This window comes from Strix aluco, chromosome 4 (assembly GCF_031877795.1).
Source record: "Strix aluco isolate bStrAlu1 chromosome 4, bStrAlu1.hap1, whole genome shotgun sequence".
NCBI classification, from domain to species: Eukaryota; Metazoa; Chordata; class Aves; order Strigiformes; family Strigidae; genus Strix; species Strix aluco.
In genome coordinates this window covers 71,684,079-71,704,949 of record NC_133934.1, presented here as the reverse complement: position 1 = coordinate 71,704,949, position 20,871 = coordinate 71,684,079, and the positions used below count along the sequence as shown (strand labels likewise).

At 47.1% G+C, this 20,871-nt stretch overlaps 1 protein-coding gene across 3 annotated transcripts; it reads right to left on the bottom strand.

Annotated features, from left to right (window-relative positions):
• Positions 1–12,290: 12,290 nt before the first annotated feature.
• On the bottom strand, positions 12,291–19,286 carry SPRY1 (sprouty RTK signaling antagonist 1). Of its 3 annotated transcripts, none has more exons than XM_074823608.1 (2): positions 19,171–19,286; positions 12,291–15,042 (listed from the first exon to the last, which is right to left on the bottom strand). In XM_074823608.1, exon 2 carries the CDS (start codon positions 14,985–14,987, stop codon positions 14,025–14,027), a length of 963 nt encoding a protein of 320 aa, XP_074679709.1. In that variant the 5' UTR covers positions 14,988–15,042; positions 19,171–19,286; the 3' UTR covers positions 12,291–14,024. The 3 variants fall into 3 exon arrangements, with proteins under 3 accessions (XP_074679709.1, XP_074679710.1, XP_074679711.1); XM_074823609.1 differs by lacking the exon at positions 19,171–19,286 and adding an exon at positions 17,992–18,813; XM_074823610.1 differs by lacking the exon at positions 19,171–19,286 and adding an exon at positions 16,188–16,839.
• Positions 19,287–20,871: the final 1,585 nt, after the last annotated feature.

Below are 20,871 nucleotides of genomic sequence, written 5' to 3'. Positions count from 1 at the left end.
ACTAATGCCTCCAGCAAGCAGAATGAAAAAATACTTTGTACAACTCAGATACATATGTAATAATTTTGCAGTGTGTTGTTGAAGTATAGTACCAACACAGAGCAGTAACATCTCATAAAATATCCATTATGGTCAGAATTACCTGTACTGTGTGGAAACAGAGGCAGGAGGATGGGATGTTTTGCTTGTTGCCCCTGAACAAGGTTGAGATTTGAAGGCAGATCTTCCTGGTGTAGTCTTTTCATTCACACTGCTTCCTACACACATAGAGTATAAGAACACAGTTGATCAGGACAGCAGGTTTTTTTCCTAAGAAAAGACTATGAAACAGGTTCCACCACTGCTTATTATCAGACTGAGGAGTGAGAGTTGTCTCTACGGAAGGAAGACCTGGGGTCTGAGGGTCTGCTGACCTCCCTTCACACTTGCATGTCAACCAAGGCTCAAGCCGGCTTAGGGAATTTTAAAAATGTTTGCCCTTCTGTCTCAAGTGTATCATCGCACAACCTTGTCCAAAACAAATCCATTGTTTTGTTGCAGTTGTCATTGGCACTTCTCCTGTCTTTAGCCCTTACTACGCAGTGATGGGGTTCGCCTCTGCAGAATGCTCACCATCATAGCCGCAGGCTCCCTCCATCACGCCGCAGGCATGAAACTGAAAACTCTGATGTCATGTCTCGTAACCCATCAAAAAGCGCCTTGTTTAAAACAGAGAGATCGGATGAGATCATTAGAAGTTTTAACTATTCTCTTTTTTTGGCGTACCACCTACTTATCTGGGAGGCAGTGTGAGAGGATATTGTGAAGGTTACATAAAATCAAAACAAAGTTGTCAAGCACTCCTCTGCCCATCATTTGTTTTGGCAAATTTACATCCTCTGAAAAACATGATGGAGGCATCATTTTTGCAGCAGAACATCACGTACGATAAAGGCTGACAAATGGAATGGTCTGCCTGAATGTGCTGGGAAGATTTTTAGATGTAAGAGAGGAAAAACTCTGGTTTATGCTGAGTGCCTATGCAAATATCCCCATATATTATCTCTGTGCCCACAGAATGCAAAAGTGGGAGGAGGAAAGGGTTATCTATCATACAGCTTGTGTCACAGGTGGTATTTTTATCATTAATTGTATTTTACATAAACACTCCATAAGAGACAGAAAGACCCTTTGCCAACACGTCTCAGTGAAAGTCAGAAAGCAAACCAGAGGAAGAGATGAAAAGGACTTCACTGAGTTTAAGTGACTGCGGGCGGGATTCACCTCATTTAAATTCAGCCATCTAAATGTTAGGCATCTAGTTTTATCTGTTGAGCTCTGATTCCTCAACAGCCATCAGAGTGAGGTACCTCCACGGAGAGGCTGAATCACCCTCCAGCCCTACATTTCTCATCCTTCTGATTGCAGAGGAAGCCCAGGCAACCATCTTGGCCATCAGCTGCCAGAAAGCTGAGCATCTAGTAGCAGAGCTGAATCCCAGCCTACGCAGCAAGGCTTTCGGATAGCCAGAGCTCGGTAGGGAATCTAGCTAACAGAAATTAACTCCCCCCATCAAAGTTTTTATTTTGGCCATCTTTGCAAGCCTGCTATGCAGTTTATACCAGTGATTTATTTATAGATAAATTCAATGCTGAAAGTCATAGACACAGTCTAGCAACGTCAACCCAATTACTGAAACAGCCTATCTGGCCGCAGCACCCTCCAGGGCAGAGCAGAGGTTCGTTCAGCAGAGACAGTCACTGGCAGTGCTTTGTGGCAGGAGTGCTGCGTAGAGAAAACACTTGAGCCTGGTTCAGTTGCACTGGTTTGACTTTTCTTCTGATTAAAACATAAGCTTAGGCTCTCCTCTTGCTCCACGATACCCTTATTAAGCTGGGCAGCAAGAATGTAAGAGCTGGTCGACTTGAGAGGTGCCAGCCTGGCTCTTGTACTCACCTCTGTGTGCTAAGAAGTGATAGTTGCAGTGAAATGGCAAATAATTATTAAGTAAGGGGAAAACATATATTTTATCTCAGCAATTCTAAGTCAGCTACTGTGCTGAGAAGTAATGATGCACTGCCAGAAAAAGATAGGAGAGTCGTTTGAAAGAAAATTACTCTATTTAAAATGGAAAAAAAGAATGCCCCTTACCCATGTAACAGAAGTAAAAACGCAGTGAATGCCTATGGTGTCAAGTTCCAGGTGGACAAGAATTGGAAAGAAAAAAGGTTGTAATTATGTTCTCTTGATGCAAAGAAATGTTTTTTCTTGAACACACATACAACATAAAATCACTTTTCTTCCCATTGGTGTAATTAGCTCCCATGAAACTTCAAAGCGAATTTTAAGAGTATTAAGGTTTACAAAACCTCAAGTGCAAAGCGTGTAGATAGACCCAAAAAAAAGGCATCTAAGTGCTCCTCTTCATTTGCACCCCTGCAATTGTTCCATTCCCAGCTCTTCTCTCACTGGCATGGCCCTTATACATCAGAGTCAATGCTTGGCTTTATCTTGACCACTTCAATGTATCAGTTCAAGGCCAAATGGACGTTCAAGGTCAGTATTTTTAAAGCCAGTAGCCTGTAGTTAGTTTCTGAAATCCATATGTAAGAACTGAGTTAACCTGATTTTCAGAATTTTTGAGATTGCATCATCCAGAGAAGGCGGCCAGATTTTAGGTAGCCCTTATATGGACTCAAGCTTCCCTCCAGGCTCCCATCCCACAGGATCCATTAAACTGAATTTGCAACTAAATCCAGTGTGTTTGTTTCTCTGTTCTATGTGGAGCTGTTGAACCTGCAAAGTGCATTTTTGTTCTCTCAGGTGTACAAACACAGGCTGGTTCACGTAACCTGCACATACACACACTTCTGCAACAATGGAGAACATACACACACTTCTGCAACAACGGAGTGTAAATCAGGAACTCCTGGATTCTTTGGTATAAATTCAATTTGAAAGTGGAAGAAAATAAATAGGAGACGGGCACTCTCCTGCTTTGGCTGGTATTTCCCTTACCTGTACTGGTGAGGCAATCCTTGCCATGTTTACTGGGCTGTGCTAAAAGTTATCATTTGTGACTTTTAGATTTGAACCTTACAGGAGAATCTCCCAACTCGCAGAAGGCGAGACCAGCTACATTAGGTTTTCTGCAAGGTTTAACAACGAATGCTTAGTTACCTTTCAAAGAAAGAGACCTGCAATGTCCAGGGCATGTTTGGCCATCTGAGGGAGGCATGTGGCTTTCCGAGGGCAAGTGAAAGCGCTGTTGCAGAGTCAAAGGTGGGAAAGGTGATAGGCACATACCTGGGAAGGACTCTAACAGCTCAGGGACTGCAGAGGTACGGCAGCTGGATCTTTGCAGCTGCACACTGGTCACCGAGGGCTAGTTCTGCTTCCCCTCTGGAGAACAAAGTCTAATAAACCTGAAAACTAAGTGCAGGCACACAGGAGGTGCTTACACTGCTAGAGAAGGAAATAGAGAACAGGGGGTGGATTTTAAGTGGACCGTTGTGGTCCAAAGCAGCTTGCATTCACAAATGCAATTACGTTGTAAATGTAAATTACGTGTAAATGCATCTAGTGCTACAGCAGCTCACATTTTCCTAACACGAGGGTACAAGATTTGGGAGCAGTAGTAGCAAAAGCCAAAATTGTTGAATCTCTGCTAAAATGTATTGTGATTTTTCCAAAGAAAGAAAATTTTTTTCATGTGTATCTCCTGTATCTTCTTAAATTACCTACAAGGAACTGGAGAAAGAAGAAATAATCACAATCCCATAACAAAGCTACCAGTGAGGCAATTTTGCAGCTTGGCTCTAAGCCTCTGCTCAGAATCTCTCCCTCCTCTTTTTCAGAGCTCCGGATGAAGATCAGCAACAGAGGGCATGGCCATCCATTCACCTGCTCCCACCCCGGAGAAGATGTAATCCACAGTGTTGCAAGTCTGCCATCCTTTTCTCCTTCTAGGATAGCTTCTATCGCAAGATTTACAGTCTCAAAGCCATCACGTAAGTTGTAGAAGTAAGAATGGCAGCTATGACAGGAAGGAAGAGAAACAGAAGTGGGTTATTGAGTCAGACTTTTCCAAGTCTTGCAGATGGTGAGAACAAGAAGCAAAAGTCATGTTCACAGTTAAAGCTAATTAAATTCTACAACCCTCATGGGAAACTCAGAAACACAGGCATAAAATGCAGAATTGCTTCTTGTTTTCATTTCTTTTTTAATACTATGCTTACTTGTTCAAATGCATGTGGATGGAGTGCAGGGACAGAATTTCCTCAGGTGCCAATAGATACATCCCTTTTTTGGCTTGTGGCCCTATAGCCATGTCTACAGTCTCAGTAAACACCTACAAAGCTGTGTCTTCAGGCAGGGAAGTAAGGAAGGAGAGTAGATGACTGCCTCGGAGCCTGAGAGCACATTTATCACAGAGAGGGAGCCCTAAAGAGTATGTGCTGCCTCCAGGTATGGTACTGGTATGACATTTCTCCTGCCACCAGAGTCAAGCACAAGAAGTCCCATCCCCTCCTTTTGCTGGGGTACTCTGTGTTTTATAAACAGTTGCATCAGCATTACCAAGGGAAGCAGCAACTTCTCGGGACAGCAGTCCCACCACCAAAACTGGGCCCTCATTGGGAAAGAGAGAAACAAAATGAGAAGCTGCCTTGGGAGGGCAAACGTAGGAGAGATGCCAAGCGCAAGTATGGTTTGCTAACAGTTTCACCCAGAGCAAAAATTTGAGTAGTGCTAATTGTATTAGCCAGGATTTACTGGAGCAGGTTTTACTGGAGTGAGCTTTTCCATCTCTTCTCCAGTTTTTGCACACATAAGGTTGGCAAACACAGAATGCAAGTGGGCATTTACATACTGAGCAACTACATTATGTGTGTGCACACATCTCCTGCATCCTCAGGAAGTTTCCACATTTACAGCAAGGCCGAATAAATAGTTAGCTCACCATGCCTGAAGAGAAATTTCTGCAATCAGCATGTTCAAAGGTCCATTTTTATTTTTCCCGTTTCTTTTTTTCAAAACTTGCCAGCATACCACCTCACAGCCTACAATGTGCAGACACAAAATTCACTTCTGATGGCAGGTGACTCTTATTCTGATGTTTCTCTCTTCCCTGCTACCTGCGAGGAGCCTGAGCATCCCAATTTATACATTTTCTGTCTGCCCCAACCCATTTTTATATGAATACTAATAACGATGCAAGAGCATCTGTTTTGCATCTTCTTCCTAGGTGTCCACAGCTCTCCATTAACGAGATAAGGTTAAACAACAGACACTTGTATCTTTATGTGGTAAAACAAGCTTCTGTATTTAAGATAAACTTTACAGGACAGGTGGTTTCCTAGAATTGAATATACACAAGAAAACATTTAACTATCCTGAATAAACGTCAACAAGGTACGAGAAGCGTGCACCTAATAAAGGAGATAGAGGATACAATAAAAAGGGGCCCTAAATCAAAGTGCAGGTTCACAGCAGTAAACACTCACACACTGGGCTGATTGAAACGGGGAGCTTGTCCAGACTTTGCAGCTTAGCCTTCAGCATTGCTAGCAACCCAACAGCTCTTCTGCTCTGCTTTTTCGTTTATTCGCTTGGAGGTACATTTGATCCAGTACCATAATCTTGCTAAGGTTATGTCTGGGACTGCATCCCCAAGACTACTTGTGCAGTATCTATATTGGGAGCTCGGTGTGTACCTTTATCAGCTCTTTTTTTTTAAAAAAAAAAAAAAAAAAAAGAAAAAAGAAAAAAACGCAGAGCAAACATTATCTATTGTTAATTACCTGTAAAGTAGGGCTTTTGCCACTTCCCCAGTTTCTAAGAGCTCTGAAGTGAAACCTGAAAGAAGCCACCCATTGTTTTCAATTGTGCAAGAGCCAGGAGCAAATAGGGCTCAAATTGCAGCTCTGAAAGGCCACAGGAAATTGGCAGCCCGGTAATCTGCTCCCAACTATTCAGAGTAACAAAGGCTACATTCCTCCTCAAGTAGTCGCCATTAGAAACCCAAGGCTGATCTATTTAGTAAGGCCCACAGAATAAATCTGTGGAAATAAAGAGTTTTAATTAGAAGGCCATAGGATATGGCTCTAGTTTCTAGCTCCGCAAGTAACATGTATTATTTAGGCTCCTACCTAGTTTCCCACATATCCAAACGCTGACACCCGGAGATCAGGATCCCTGCCATTTTCAAATATTATTTAAAAAAACCAACAAAAACTAATAAATGTGGAATTGTTCATTACAGATGGATCCTATTGTACAGTGTGCTGTATCAAGAACATTTTTAATTGGTCCCTGTGTTAGGATTATATATTTTTCCTCATAACGTTGCTTCTAAACCATCATAGTCAAATGCCTGCATGCACACACAATCTGTGGCATGTTACAACATACAACTTATAAATATTCTCCAGAAAGTTTCAGGCACGAAGAGGTTTTCCCATCCATTCATCTCTCTGTATGGAAGAATGACTTTGTAAGTAAAACACCACACCGCCGGTCAAAGACTTCTGGTTGTGCTAGTGCCTCGCAGCATGACTCCACGCAGCCCTCCGGCCTCAGTTTTCCCAGCAGCAAAAGGGAAATATTTTCCCCAGAGCTGTTTTATCAGGCATAGCAGAGCTGGTTTAAAAGAATTTAAGTCCAAGTGCAAAATGCTTTGAGCTACTTGTTAAGGATGGCAATTTTTGCCATCTGAACAGATAAAGTTATTCCAAACCCAGTGTGTTAGAGTTGTCAGCAGGAACAGCAAATCAGATTAACATTTACAGGGGATGTTATCTGCACCTGGCAGCAGTGATGGATGACTCTGGAGCTGCCATGGCAAGTGCTCCTGCTCCAGTACAGGGCAAGAGATGGAAAGGGGGGAAACAAACACACAGGCTCTATAAAGTTCAAGATTTGAAAGCCCATACAAAAATCTCTATGGTGACTCCGGAAGGGCTACTTATATGTCTACCACTTGCTCCAAGAGAGACCCTTTGACTATTTCATGCGGCAGAATTGATGCCTTTTTCAGCCATAACAGTATTTCCTCACATACTCTTGCAGATCAGTAAACTCAAGACCAGACATCAGGTACTGCCAAACTATGGCAAAGTTCATACCTAGATCTGAACTTTAGACCAAAGCAAAATCATGAGCTCCAACCCACCCTGACTAACCAGACTCATCCTCACCATGATTCAGAAGAGAATCAGAACACATAGAACTGTATTAAATCAGCAGGTGCCTCGGTAGTAGCACAAACAACTCATGTAGTCATAGCACGTTTCATCCAGAAAAAAACTTTGCATGCTATGTAGAAAAATGAACAATTGTACAATTATTCTCTAAAAGGAAGGGGTCAGATAAATGAGACTTGATAAGAAATAAATGTTGCTGAAAATTGATTTTGAGCAGGGGCAGCTAGGAGACCTTGATATTAAAAAGAAGGTACCGTGCAATCTCCCAATATCCAGGTTAGAGAAAAGCCCCAGCACTTCTCCCTTCCTTCCAGGCAACTAGTTTATTCATTTTCATTTTGAAGCATCCTACTCAGAGTGCACAGATCCAAAAGCATCAAATCAAACACCACACAAGAGGAGAGAACCTTTACCAGGCCAGGTAACTTCAACTTTTCCTCCTGCTTAAAGTGTGGAAGAGAAATCCTCACCGCACTGGAAGAATTGTCAGATGGTTTGGAAGTTGAAGCATGTGCCGGCGGACAGGCAATTTCATTTAAAATATCCATTAAGTATTAATCAGTTATGTAATTTCAGCATATGTTCAGGGTATTCCAGCTACTTCTCACAGCTACTTTATCATATAAACTAAGAACATCCCAACACTTATGAATGCTAGACATTCATAAGACAGTGTGCTGTATTAACCAACCCGATGTAATAAAAACAAAAAAGAAAACCCTACCACCGGTATTGAGTCCATTCAGAACAGCTCGCAGTGGCATTAGGCCCCAGTCTAAGTATGCTGTCGCCTGGCCAACTTAATCACTGGTGTGAATCCATCAACTTCATTCAGAAGAAATATTCTGTGGTATAAATAAAACCAGTCATACTACAGTAGCGACCCCAAAGGGTCAGGCAGGATGCGAGTCCCATTGTGCTCCTTCATACACAAACACAATGAGGTTCAGCCCTCTGGGGTAGAGCCTCTGTCAAATGTTTCTGCCTTTTGACAACGTGTTCCGTAGGATACTTGTTTTTTGATTCGTAGCACTGAACATATATACAAAGCTTTACAAAACAGGGCATGTTTACAATGCAAAAGAGGCGTGGCTATCAGGCACATCTTTCTCTAAGGACTAAAACAAATGTATGTTTCTTCAAAAAAGAGCAAAAGATCAAAAAAGAGCAATACATGTTCAAGCTGAAGTTAGCTAATATTGTAATACACACAACGTCATTCCCATGGAAGCACACAGTTTCTCTTCCTTTTACATTATTGTCATGTGCATACATCAGGAATATTGAAAGATCAAGGTGAACTGCTGGTCCCTTTTTGAAGCTAAAATCAAAAGTTATTTGGTAAGACTAGGATTTCACCCCTATATACTTAAACATAAGAAATAAGACCATGTGTGGTCTGCAGGAAATCTGTCCTGTATTTATATTCTTTAATAAGTAAATGAGGAAGTATCTCATCTCAAGACACCTTCACCATGAGAAGCAGGAGTGGCAGATGCAAGCTTTACACTGGGAAAAACAACAGCACTGCATCTCTTTATCACAAATATAAACTGAGCAGTAAATATCACTCCAAGAATAACGCTTCGTTTCAACTGTGTCACCTTCTGATATGGTGGCCAGTGTGTCTATATTCCTCTTTTAGCCTTTAACAGGCACTGAGTTTGGATTTAACACTTCAGCCAAGAAACACAGCATCTAACAGAATACACAGATACAGACATGGCAAGGTATCCCCAGCCGCACTGCTACCTGCGTACATAAAAAATAAAGCTCATTTCAAAGCACACACGCACACACACAGAGGCACAGAAAATGCAACTGAAAAGTTTAATGGTCATCACAATGCTGCCGGGATCTATGCCTTCTGCAAATGTTTGGCAAGAGCTGGGGCTTTTGTACTGTGGTTGGTGGTGGGGACACAAACTGCAGGAGTTTTCAACTCGCAGCAAGTATTCAGAGCGCAAGGGTGTGTAAAGAGCCTGAATAACTCTGTGCTCAGATTTTTAAATGCTGAGACGGCACCAGGAAGCTGATCTGTGGGCTGTACTTGCTGCCCATCTCACAGACCATCCTTATCCCCTCACAGGACAGTCCCGTGTACCGGTGACAGCCCAAGTCCATGCTCTTAACGTGGAAGCAAAACATGCTGAAGGAGACTTTCTGGGTAGTTTAAAAGTTTTTTGAATAGATCCTTCCAACAAGTATAAAAGTTCATTAACACAGGCCCCCTATGGCTAGGTAACTAATGCCAAGCATAGAAGCCATGCCTTGGCTACTGCCATCAGTTAAAGAAAGGTAAAAAACAACCACAGCAAGGAAGTACAAATGATTAAGAGCTGCCCTAAAAGCAACTTGCCCGCTGATAAAGGCTAATCAGAACAAGACCTGTGCAACCCATGCAATGTGTAAGGCCGGTAAATCCAGCTGTGTGATAGCAGGAAAAAAATTTATTCCAGGTTTTTTGAAGCACCCCATGACTGACACAAATGCTCCAGCTGGAACAAAGCCAACAATTAATCAGGATTCGTTACAATTTGGAGGTAAGAACAAGAAATACAGAAGTATCCATGAGTTCTAAACATTCCTCCGGGACAAAAATCTATTACTTCATAGAAGTCCATTAAAACACTTCATCTAGCCCTTTTAATCCCTCTTAACAGATTTGCTTTATCACAGAGAGAGGAGCTAATCCTCTCCCACCTGTCTTTATGATATGGAACCCTAAACAAGAGCAAGTACTTTTCATCTGTTAAGCATTATCCCCCCTTGAATAACGCTACCATCCACACTAGCATTAGTATAATGAAGCCATCTTTAGAGGAACACCCCACCTCTCTCAAATTCTCACCCTAGTAGTGTATTCCTCCAGCAGGGAATGTGGAAACTTATTTCCCATGTTTCCAAAACTCATCTCTTACCATAAGTTTCAAGACACTAAGCAAACCAAGACTTGAATTCCAGCTTGCTGGAGGGACTTCCCTTTTTTCATCCCCGACCTTCCGCGACACATTTCAGGACTCTGCTGTGTATAACCAGATGGCAGGCTCGTTCAAATCCATCACCAACCTATACAATTAGGTTAGTAGGTCAGCTGAACTTATCACTGAATTACACAGTCATTTTATACAGAGTTATCTTTGTTTTTCAAAATAAGATCTCAAAGCCATCCAAGAAATAATTTTTAGGATCTACATTGTAACAGACCTCTGACAGTCTACAGACATGCAGAAAGTAACCTGAACAGCCCACTGACAAATTTTGGGTTGAAGAACTGAGATCTGCAGTTCAGTCTCCTAATCACCAGAAATCTCATTAGCCTTTAGCAAACCCCCTTACAACAAAATACAGTATCTCTAATGGTCACTCCAGTTGCCATATTGTAGGAAATAGAACAGATTATAACAACTGACACTTAGGGGATATTTAAAATAACCTTTATCTCTTCAAGCTGTGGAGGCTTACTTCATACATCTGTCAGCTTGCTCAATTTTTTTCCGCTAGAAGGACATTCATTTGCTCTCATGCAATCCCATGTGGTTCTACACCACAAAATCGGTCCGCCTGAAAGAAGTCACAGTCATTTCCGCAACATAAGGCAACGACTCTACATTTCCAGAGGGCCTGAAAGTGAACTCAAGTATATAGATGTACATTAAGTACAAATGATACAGCATCTAACCCGAGAAAAAAAACTATTATTCTCATTGCTTTAACACTGCCTTCTCTACATAACACACACCTGGCACTCAGAATACCTTTTAAGACATACAAGGAACTATTATCTTCTCATTACTGTGTAGGTCAGAGTCAAATTTTCCTCCTAAGGAACTGCAACCTGAAGTTATTCCCAAAATTTAGTTAGTAAAGGGAGCATTAGTTAGTGTGACTAACTAGACCATAGGTTTTGTTGATTTTTTTTTTTTTTTTTTTTTTAGAGATCTGAAACAGTGCTGTGACATAGCTCATGATAGAAGATAGTCATTACAAGACTGAGTTCATGTGGGTCCTCTGGGCTTTCTTCTCTTCTGCTAGGAACCAAACCAAACCCCCATATAAGTCACCTGGCTGAAAAAAAGAGAGTCAGAGGTAAGCAGTATAATGTTTTTCCTGAAGAGGAATAACTAACACCCTTTGAGCAAACTTACCCAACACAGAGCTGGATTGTATCCAGTTATGAAAAGGCAGTTGGCTCAGTATTTTTGAGTGTCAGTACACAGTCTTAAAAATGGTCATATCTGACCAATGGTGACTGTTTGACAAGGATTTCATTGTGCCCAAGGGCTGTTTGCCGCTGTCACTGTGAGAGAAGTATCGGTGATAGGACGGTAGTGCAAAGCAAGTCGCCCGCTCCTCAGAAACATTCTTCTCTTGGCTTTGCTTCATCTCATGAAAAATAAACCTTGGAAAGCACTTTGTATATAGACATTGCCGTCCCACAAGCCTCCCAGCCTGTCAGTTTTGCCACGCCAAGGCTGGGAGAACAGTATCACCAACCGCATACTGCAAAGCAAGTGGTTTCCTAGATGTAGCCAGATGATGATTTCACTGTACACCTCACAGAAGTCATCCACGCCACTCAACAAAGAACACAACTTTTCAGTCAGCTAATTATATGACACTGGAGCAGCTCTGACAGAGTTAACGACAAAAGCCAGGCTTATTCATCAATACACTAGAAGTCAGAACAGCTTGAATATGGCAATTCAAAGCAGCAGGACTTCAAAATGCAAAATATGACACACTTATCAAGCTATTACTGTGTTCTTGAAGTGGAGTTTCTCTAGAACCACTTACTCTGAATACCATGTGAAATTACATCCATTTAATAAACTTTTTACTTTAGAAGCACTGTGATGTTAGCCTTGACCCACGTGAACAGAAGAATGAGGTTTCCCCATTCACTCTTAATGAAAAGCTTTTTTGTTGAATATGTGTTAAATGGCCACAAGCAGCTGTGACACTTAGGTCACCCTTAAGAGCCTTTAATTTAAAGACAGAAGACAGATTCAGTTGACATTGGGGAAAAGAACCAAACAAGCCACAGACATAGGCACAGACACACACATCCCCAAATTTCAAAGCTAGCAAACTACAGCAACACAACCATTATTTTTTTATCCTGCCTCTTGCTTTTTATTTACGTTTCAGCTTGGTAGATTCATTACTTCAGCTGATGTACAATTTAACCAGCCAAGAAATTCTATATAGGAAAATTTAGAACAGGTTTACATGTTAATTTGGTATTCTATAGGAAACAAAAGAACCTTTAAAGTTATGGCTTCCTCCTCCACAACTGCGTTTCCAAATGCTTTGGTAAATAACTAGGGCCTATGCTTCTTAGCGCTGTTAAGCACAACGTATACATTCAATTGTATTAAATATTCCATAGCAAAAACTTACTAGATATATAGTTAGCAAACTTAAAATTAGGTAAACTAAACTAGAGCACAGACTAGTGGTTCTGAAGTATCAATAGGAAGTCATTTGCTACCTGATAGACCACAAGGAGGAGAAACCCCAACAACCCAGCAATATGCGTATGTAGCTCACCTGTCATTGTAACAAAAGAACTCAAGAGCCATTTTCATTAATTAATATATTTTCTGCATTATAGTTAACATATGTACTTTCTTCGTGTCATCCTTATTTCGTTAAGTATTGATATTTTGTTATATTCAGACATGAGTACATTTTCAAAGTCTTTTGCAATAAATATCATAAAATAATAGAGATTCACATAATAAATATTCTTTACAATAAAAAAAGTTTTAACAGACTTTTGTCTTAAAAATAGTTGGGATTCAACTTTGTGTTTTATACATAAAATATACAAAAAAGGACCACAATTTGTGGCTAAGGCAATAAAACAGGGACAGAATAAAATTATAAAGTACAGAGCAGAGCTAAATTCACTAAACCAAAGGACCACAAGAAACTTTAAGGATTCAAGAACGTTTAGGTGACTCAATGACACCTGAAGGCTGTTTGGCTATATGAACACCACCAACTTTAATATCAACTGATACTGACAGACTATAAAAACAGGAGTAGGAGGGTGGAGTGAGCAATATCCTTCAAAGATTTGACAGCAAAAGAAACAAATGAGTATGTTGCAGCCATAATGTCTCCAATGTGAAGATCTACATAGTGTAGCAAAAACTGAAGTTACATTGAAAATGTAAAAAAAGGAGGCAGGGCAATTCTCAGGACTGAGAATGTTCCAAAAGTTAAGACAGAAAAAGGCGGGGGGAAGCAGGGGGAAGGCAAAAAAAGAGCAGGCTGCTTATAGAAGAGTCAGGCCTTTCATTTGGTAAAGCCTTTATTTTACATCCCTCTCCAGAAAGAGCACACACAAAAAGTTGTTTCACAATCCAGCTCACTCATAAAAGTTATTCTTCCTTGGTACCCGGGGGGTTAAGGGAAAAAAATAAAAATAAATTGCTGAGAACAAAAAACATCTTTGGGAAGATATTCACAGAGCAAGAAGCTTCAAGAGCCCAGTGAGCCCTCACCGTCTCTTTCAGGAGTGGTTCAGTTACAAATTCAAAAGACCCTGCCAAAGTGAGTGGCAGATGTAGATACCAGGTCCACACTTACCAAAGAGCAGCAATGACTACGTAAAACGCTCCACACTCAGCCAAGTCAATAGGAAGAGGAGAGCAAAGATGCAAAGGGAAGAACTTGTGTATTTCAAGTTGGGGAGACAGAAAGGAAAGCAAAAGAACAGCCCCCCCAAAAGGGGGGGGGGGGGGGGGGGGGGCGGTGGGAAGGAGGGGAAAAAAAAAAGTCAGCTACAACCTGAAAAACTGAAGTTGGAGGAAGTAAACCTCCCTCCAAAAATCATGAGGGCTTGCCCTGACCCCGGGAGGGGCAGCTCTCCAGTTTACAATACACGGTGTTTGAGTTCTTGCATCGGCAACCTGGACGATTGATGCGGTCGTAACACCCTCGACAGAGTTTTAGGCATCCTTTTGCAGGAGGGTAGCAGAGCAAGCAAGGCAGAAACAAGGACATCGCTCCCATGCACAGGTACCTAGAACAGCAATGCGCCTGGGAACAAGAGCAGGGATTATCCGCGTAAGAGTCCCCTTCATCGTCGTTAGAACAGTGGTAGAAGATCCCTTTGACCAAACACATGCAGGTGCTGTACTCCACCATGCTCTCGGCAGAGCACAAGCACTGCCGGTTGCAGGCCAAGCAAGAAGGGAGGGCCCTCGGCGCCGTGCACTCACCGCACTTGCACTTCCCACACTGTTCGCAGATAAACTTGTGCTGCGCCAAGTCCTCTTTCAAAGGACCCTTCAGATCATCTACAATCAGAGACGACTGCTTGGGCTGCGTCCGGATTGTCCGATCGGACCTGTGGCCTGAGCCCGGCCGGGATGGAGGGGACCGCCCCAGCAGCCCCTGCTCCGAGGAAGCACTGCTGTTGCTCCCAGAGCTGGCCGCGCTCCCCGTGCTGGTTGATCTGCTCAAGACAGGAGCCCTGGCGTTATGCTGATGCGCCACATGCCCCACGTGGCTGGGTCTGTGTTCGTAGTTATTATTCACATTAATTGGTATAATTTCGTGAGTCCTTTCATGCTTCTCTTGCCTCGGTGCTGTCCGCGGACCAGATTTTTTCACCACAGATGGACCTTCGGTGTATTCATTGCTGCCCCTGATCGCCTTGATCTGGTCCAGTGACAAGATAGTCGTTGGCTGGCTCTCTCTTTCATAGTCCAACCGTTGCCGGCTGTCCAAGGAGGGCTGCTGAATCACCACTAGTGAACCACCGCTGCCATGCTGACTTTGGGGCTCCATCTGTAGTGATCTCTACTTCTGGCATTCAGTGGGAACCTGGCATGCATCTGAAATCCTAAAAGGAGAAGAAGACAGAAGGTATAAATAAACATTGTGTGTGTACATATATACACACATACACAAGATCAAAGGCAAAAGAGGAATAAAGAAGGGGATACTTTTTGAAAACAGAAATGGTATGGCAAACCACAAATTGCCCTAGCCACCTGGTACTGATCTCTTTCAGCAGGGGATTACAACAACGCTGAGGATCTGGCCAAAGTCCAGTAATGGGGAGACTCCCGGGTATGGTATGGCATCATAGATGAGGAATGCAAAGGAGACCCCATGCCATTTAAAAAAAAAAAAAATAAAAAAATTCCAGTATTAACCTGCATGCTTACTTGGCAAGTGCTTCTCACTCGCTGCTGAACACAACATCTGCCTAACTGGCAATAGCAATTCTGAACGCCCCCAAAACTAAAGTTTTTGCAGGCAAGAACACCTTCAGGTTCATGTTTGGTATGGCAGAACACAGAACACGCAAAATTCTCACTCTTCTGTCTGAACCTGCAGCACCAGAAAGTTCAGCTCATTTGCTTGCTAGTACATTTGGAAAGTCTCCTTTCTAAAGTGACGTATGTGCACTACAGAGTCTCAAACTAAGTACTGTCAAGTAACCAAGATATTTTCTATAATAAAGTAACTCAGCATACAAATCTAATATGCTCCTGATAAAATCAAAGCAAGGGTGCAAACAGCCAGTTTTCAAGTATTTTCTGACCACAGGCCAGGGGGTGAAAGGAAAAGGGGTAGAAAAGGCTAAGATGAACTAGGTGTCAAATGAAAAGTACCTAAGGAATGTTAAGAGCAGATGACAATAACCCCCCAAAACCCCCAAACCTCAGAACACAGTTAAAGAACAAATCCATTTTCACAAGACAGATTAAAAGCTTCTCAAATAAATACAACATTTCCTAGTCTATCTTTTAAATAACTGTTATGCACATTAATTCGTTTCCATTCTGCCTAGCTATCGACACGAAGATTGCAACGCTGACTGAGGAAACTGCAGTGACAGTTCTGTGCCTATATAAAAATTGAGACGAGTATCTAATTGCCACATTTATACAGAGAACCAAGAGAACAAACTGCTTTCTTTTAGTGACAGCTGGGGGGAAAGCCCCTTTTCACTCCTCCCGAGATGTCATACATGTTTACCTGAAAGAGAAGAAAGGTAAGTGCTATCAAGCACTTCCAAAACTCATCCGATAATGACCAGAAAGAGCCTGCCTTGCCTGCCCAGACCACAGCCAGCACGGAGCTGTTCCCCACTCGAGAGAAAAAGGGATGGCAGCGTGGAAGCACGGGGACAGACAAGAAAGCGCAGGACAGGTTTCTTCTAGCAGGTATCGCTCTGCCCGCTAATAAATGGTAAGAGCCAGCTCCTGCCAGGACACAAAGTCTTTGTGCTCAACCCGCAAAGATTTCGTTTTACATTTAATGTCACCTGTGCAGGCTTTAGGGTCGCCAGATTAATAAAAAAGAAACTAGAAAGCCAAACACGTTCACTTCTAATTCACTCCACCTAACAAGCTGTCTTCTTCACAAGCACTGAACACAAATCCACCACAGACCGAGGGTGAATGGATGTGAAAAGGGAACGATTTACAGCTGCACCAACCAGGAGCCGGGCTCCCCAGGGGATGAAAAATAATATCCCAAGAAAATACGAAAGACATCCAGTGCCATCTTTGGGGGGAAAGTGCAACCTCACCACGGCACGCAGACTGACAAGACCAGCTGCAGACCAGGCGGAGAGCGGCACCGTTGAACCAACCGCCTCCACCCCCGTGCAAATAAGTCTTAAACTGGGTGTCCCGTCCCGTGTCGTCGTCCCCCCCCCCCCCCCCCCCCGGTCCCCCCCCAATATAATAAAATAACATACAGCAAAGGCGGCGAGAGCCCTCCTGTTTCCGCACGCAGGGCAGGCACAGCCTGCAGTGCCCCCGCCGCCTGTCAGCGCTCCCTCCCCGCACCTCTGCCGTGTCCGTGGGTCGTGTCCCCCCACGCCCTTGCCCCACAGCGGCTTGGACACGCCGCCAGCGCCCCCCCCCGCACAAGCCCCCCCAGCCCCGGGCGGGCGGCGGCGCGGCGCCCTCTGCACCCCGAGCGGGGCGAGGCGGAGAGGAAGGAAGAGGGGAAGGAAAGAAAAGGAAAAAAAAAAAGTTATGAATGAAAACAAGGGCTTTTTTTTTTTTTTCTTCCCCCTCTTCTTTTTCCCCCTCCTTCCCCCCCTTTGGCAGTGGGAGGGCAGAGACCGAGGCCGGCGCTGCCTCAGGAGGGCGGACTTCCCGGCATTTAAAGCGGCAGCGCCCGGCCGCTACAGCGCCGGGGATTCCCCGCCGCGGCTCGGGGGCCGCCGGCTCGACACCCCCCCCCAGTCAGGAGCCGCCTGCGAGGAGGTGTTTGTCAGCCTGGGGGTGGGTGTTTTAACGTTATGCTCGTTTTCAGCCGACCGCGGAGCTCAGCGACCGGTGTCCCCCTCCCCGCCCGTGACGGTCAGCCCCACGCACACCACACACCCCCTCTCCCCACACACCCCCCCCGGGCCACGCCGCGGGGTCTGTCAGGCCGCCGCGCTCCCCGCCCTGGGCGAGCGCCGGGCCGACCGCGGAAGCCCAGTCCCCTCGGGCTTTTATTATATTCTGGGTTTTTTTGAGGGGGGTCCGGCGTGGGTCCGCGGTGCCCGCGCCTCGCCCCGCCGTCGGTGCGCGGCACCTGCTCACCGCTCCCCCGCCAGCGAGCAGGCTGCGCCGCCCCCCGCGCCCCGCTCGGCTCCGGTGCGGGCACAGGACGAGTCCCCCAGCTCGCTCCTTCCCAAGGAGCCCCTAGTCACGGCAAATCCACTCGGCGGGGGCCGGCAGCGGCGGGCCCGGCTCCTCGCCCGCCCAGCCCCGCGGGGGAAGGCAGCCGGGCTGCGCTCCTGTTCTCCGCGAAGCCCTCGCAGATCTCCACGTCCTACCGGGCGAGGGGGGAGAAATCCAGCTCCGCTGCCCGCCGCAGCCCCCCTCTCTCGGGGGTCCGCATCCAGCCGGCCGCCTTCTCCCAACTCGCTCCTCTGCCGAGCCAGGGGCGCCGGGGGAAGAAGCGGCGCGTTCCTCCGGCCGCCGGTCCCTCGGTCCGGAGGTGACGGAAGGCAAGTCAAGCCCTTTCTGCAAGCGGTTTATCTCGATCTAGCGATAGCCAGGCTGCCGCAGGCACCGGGAGGCAGGGCCAGGCAACGCGGGGCACCGGTGGCGAAGGTCTCCAAGGCGGGAGTGCGCGGGGAACGCGCGGCTCTGCTCGGGGCGTTCGTTCCCTCCTCGGACGGGAGCGGTCCCGGGCGATCCCTCCACGCCGGGGGGCGAGGGCACGGCAGCGGTCCCCGGGTCCGGCGCTCGGCTTCACCGCACGGTCCTGGCCACAAGTCCCTTCTGCCAAAGTGCAACCACAACCCCTAGTGCAAGAGATTTTTTTTTTTTCCTGGCCAGAAATCACGAAGAGGCACTTGCTTTCAAGGCACACCTCTGCAAGTTGCGAACGAAGCCAGAGGCAGAGCGCAATGGCTCTGCGAGCTCGCCGCGAATGGCCATGTGCTTGCTGTTGCTGTCGGAGGGTGACTGACAGGCGCGGAGCACGGTCGGCGCGTCAGGGAGCAAACGGCAGCGTGAGACAGCCCCGGGCACAAAAGTCTGGCCCCCGACTCTCCGGGAGCTTCCTCGGTGTTCCGAGAGGCTCAGACAAGGCTCCGGCGCGCAAGCGAGATCCCCGCGTTAGGCGAGACAGACCATTACCCGGCTGGAAGCGTCGGAGTCACCGGCGGGCTGCGGCCGGCGCAGCGCCGCTCGCCCGGGAAGCCCCGAGCCCCGGCTCTGCCACCGCCCCGGCCCCGGCCGCTCCCCGGCGGGTCTCGCCAAGCGCCGGGCGTGCGGAGGGGGAGCGGGGGGCGGCGGGGGCTGCCCGCCTCCGCCCCCACCTCCCGCACGGCGGCGAAGCGGCGCCGCGGCTCGCCCCGCGGCCACCCCGGAGCCCTCCCCGCCGGCTGCGGGAACCCCCTCGCTGCCCGCCCGCACCCCCGGCACCTGAGCTGCTGCTGCCGGCAGCGGCGGGGGGGAAGAGGAGGAGGAGGAGGAGGGCGGCGGCGAGCGCGGCCCGAGCTTACCTAAGGCCAAGGTGCGCGCCTGCTCCCCGAGGCACATTGGCGGCCCCGGCGCGGAGTCCAGCCCGGGCAGTGTAGGCAGCCGCGCCGTCCCGCCGCCCGCTCCGCGCTGTCCCGCCGCCGTTGCGGAGTGACTGCGGCCGCGCCCCGCCGCCTTTCAGCGCGCAGCCCCCGCCCGCCGCCCGGCCGCGCCCCCGTGATGTCAATGTGTCACTCCGCGGCGCCCCCGAAATCCCGGAGTGGACTTCCCCGCCCTCCCGGGAGCCGCTCCCGCACAGGTCACCGCCGCCGGGGCCGCTCTCGCCGGGGCCGCTCCGACGGCCGAGCGCCGCCGCCCGCCCGCACCCGCCGCGGGGCGAGAGCCGGCCGTGGGGCCGCCGGTGGGTGCGGGGGGCGAACCGGCCACCCCCCGCCGCCCCCGCGGCTCAGGTGCCCCGCGGTCAGTCCTCGCGGCGGCGGCGGCGGCTCGGCCCTGGCCCCGGGCAGCCCCCGGCCCGCCGCTCCCGGCCGGCAGGGGGAGCGGGCAGGGTGCGGGCAGGGGGGAGCGGGCAGGGGGGAGCGGGCAGGGAGGGGGGGCCCCGGGAGCGTGGCCCGGACGGACACACGACTCTTCTCGCAGCCCGGGGGGTTCCCGTGGGGTCCCGGCGCCCCCCCCCCCCCCCCCGCGGCGCCGGCAGCCCCGCCGTCACGGGTGGCAGAACGGGAGCCGCAGCTGAAGGCGGGGGGGGGGGGGGGGGGGGAAGGACCGCGGTCATCCCTCGGCACCGGGCGACAGAAGGGGACGTGAAGTTCTGCCCGGGCGCCGCCGGTAACGCTACGGAGAGATTTTTGTACGTTTTAGCATCGGTGTCTTTCAGGCAGGGTCCGTCCAGACGGAACAGCCGTTCATTTATACTCGTAAAATTTTTCTGCTTCAGCCTACTAAAGAGGCAGCCGAGGACTTCACAAAGCGTTTACCCTCCTCATCCTTCCCGTGGGTGGGAGACGGCTCTTCCCAGCGTTTTACAGATGGTACCGGGAGATTTTCCAGTTCACCCGCTTGTCCTTCTCTACCACCTTTCCAGCCCGGACTCTGCAAGGTCCCGTCCCAAGTTCATGGCTGCATGTCTGCCATGGTGCTGAAGAGATCACCGCGATGCCTTCAAAGTCGTTATTTTTATGGCCAAATACTATCTTTGATGTATGGTTTGGGTTTTTTGAGTGACTGAAGTGTTTTAAAAGGCAACCAAAACAACATGGAAAAATCATGTAGAAAGAAATCAATATTATGAGAATTATTTCATAACAACATACAACATATTGGAACAGTTGAGGCTTCTTAGTGCTCGGCTAAACAGCGCTGTAGCCCCAAGTTTATCTGAAACATTCTAACTGGCTTTTTACAATCTCTTTCACAAAACCCACATTCTCCTTCCTTTTGCCCCAAATAAGAAAAAATACATATTAAGAATACGTTGAGCTGCTTAGCAGGAACATTCATCCAAAAGCAAATAATCCCTACAGACACGAATGTACCAGTGACAAAGGTATTACTCTGTGACATAGTCTGTCCAGCCAGATCACACTCAGGGATGTGGTGCAATTATTTTTCATTAAACTTCACTAGGCTTGGAAAGAAAATACCCAAACTACATTTTTCTTAATTTCCATCATTATACAAAAACTTTACTTCAACCACATATTGTCTATAAAATCAAATCTTTA

Bases quoted from the DNA above. Each gene is read 5' to 3' on its own strand.
- SPRY1 (XM_074823608.1), bottom strand. From the start codon at position 14,987: ATGGAGCCCCAAAGTCAGCATGGCAGCGGTGGTTCACTAGTGGTGATT.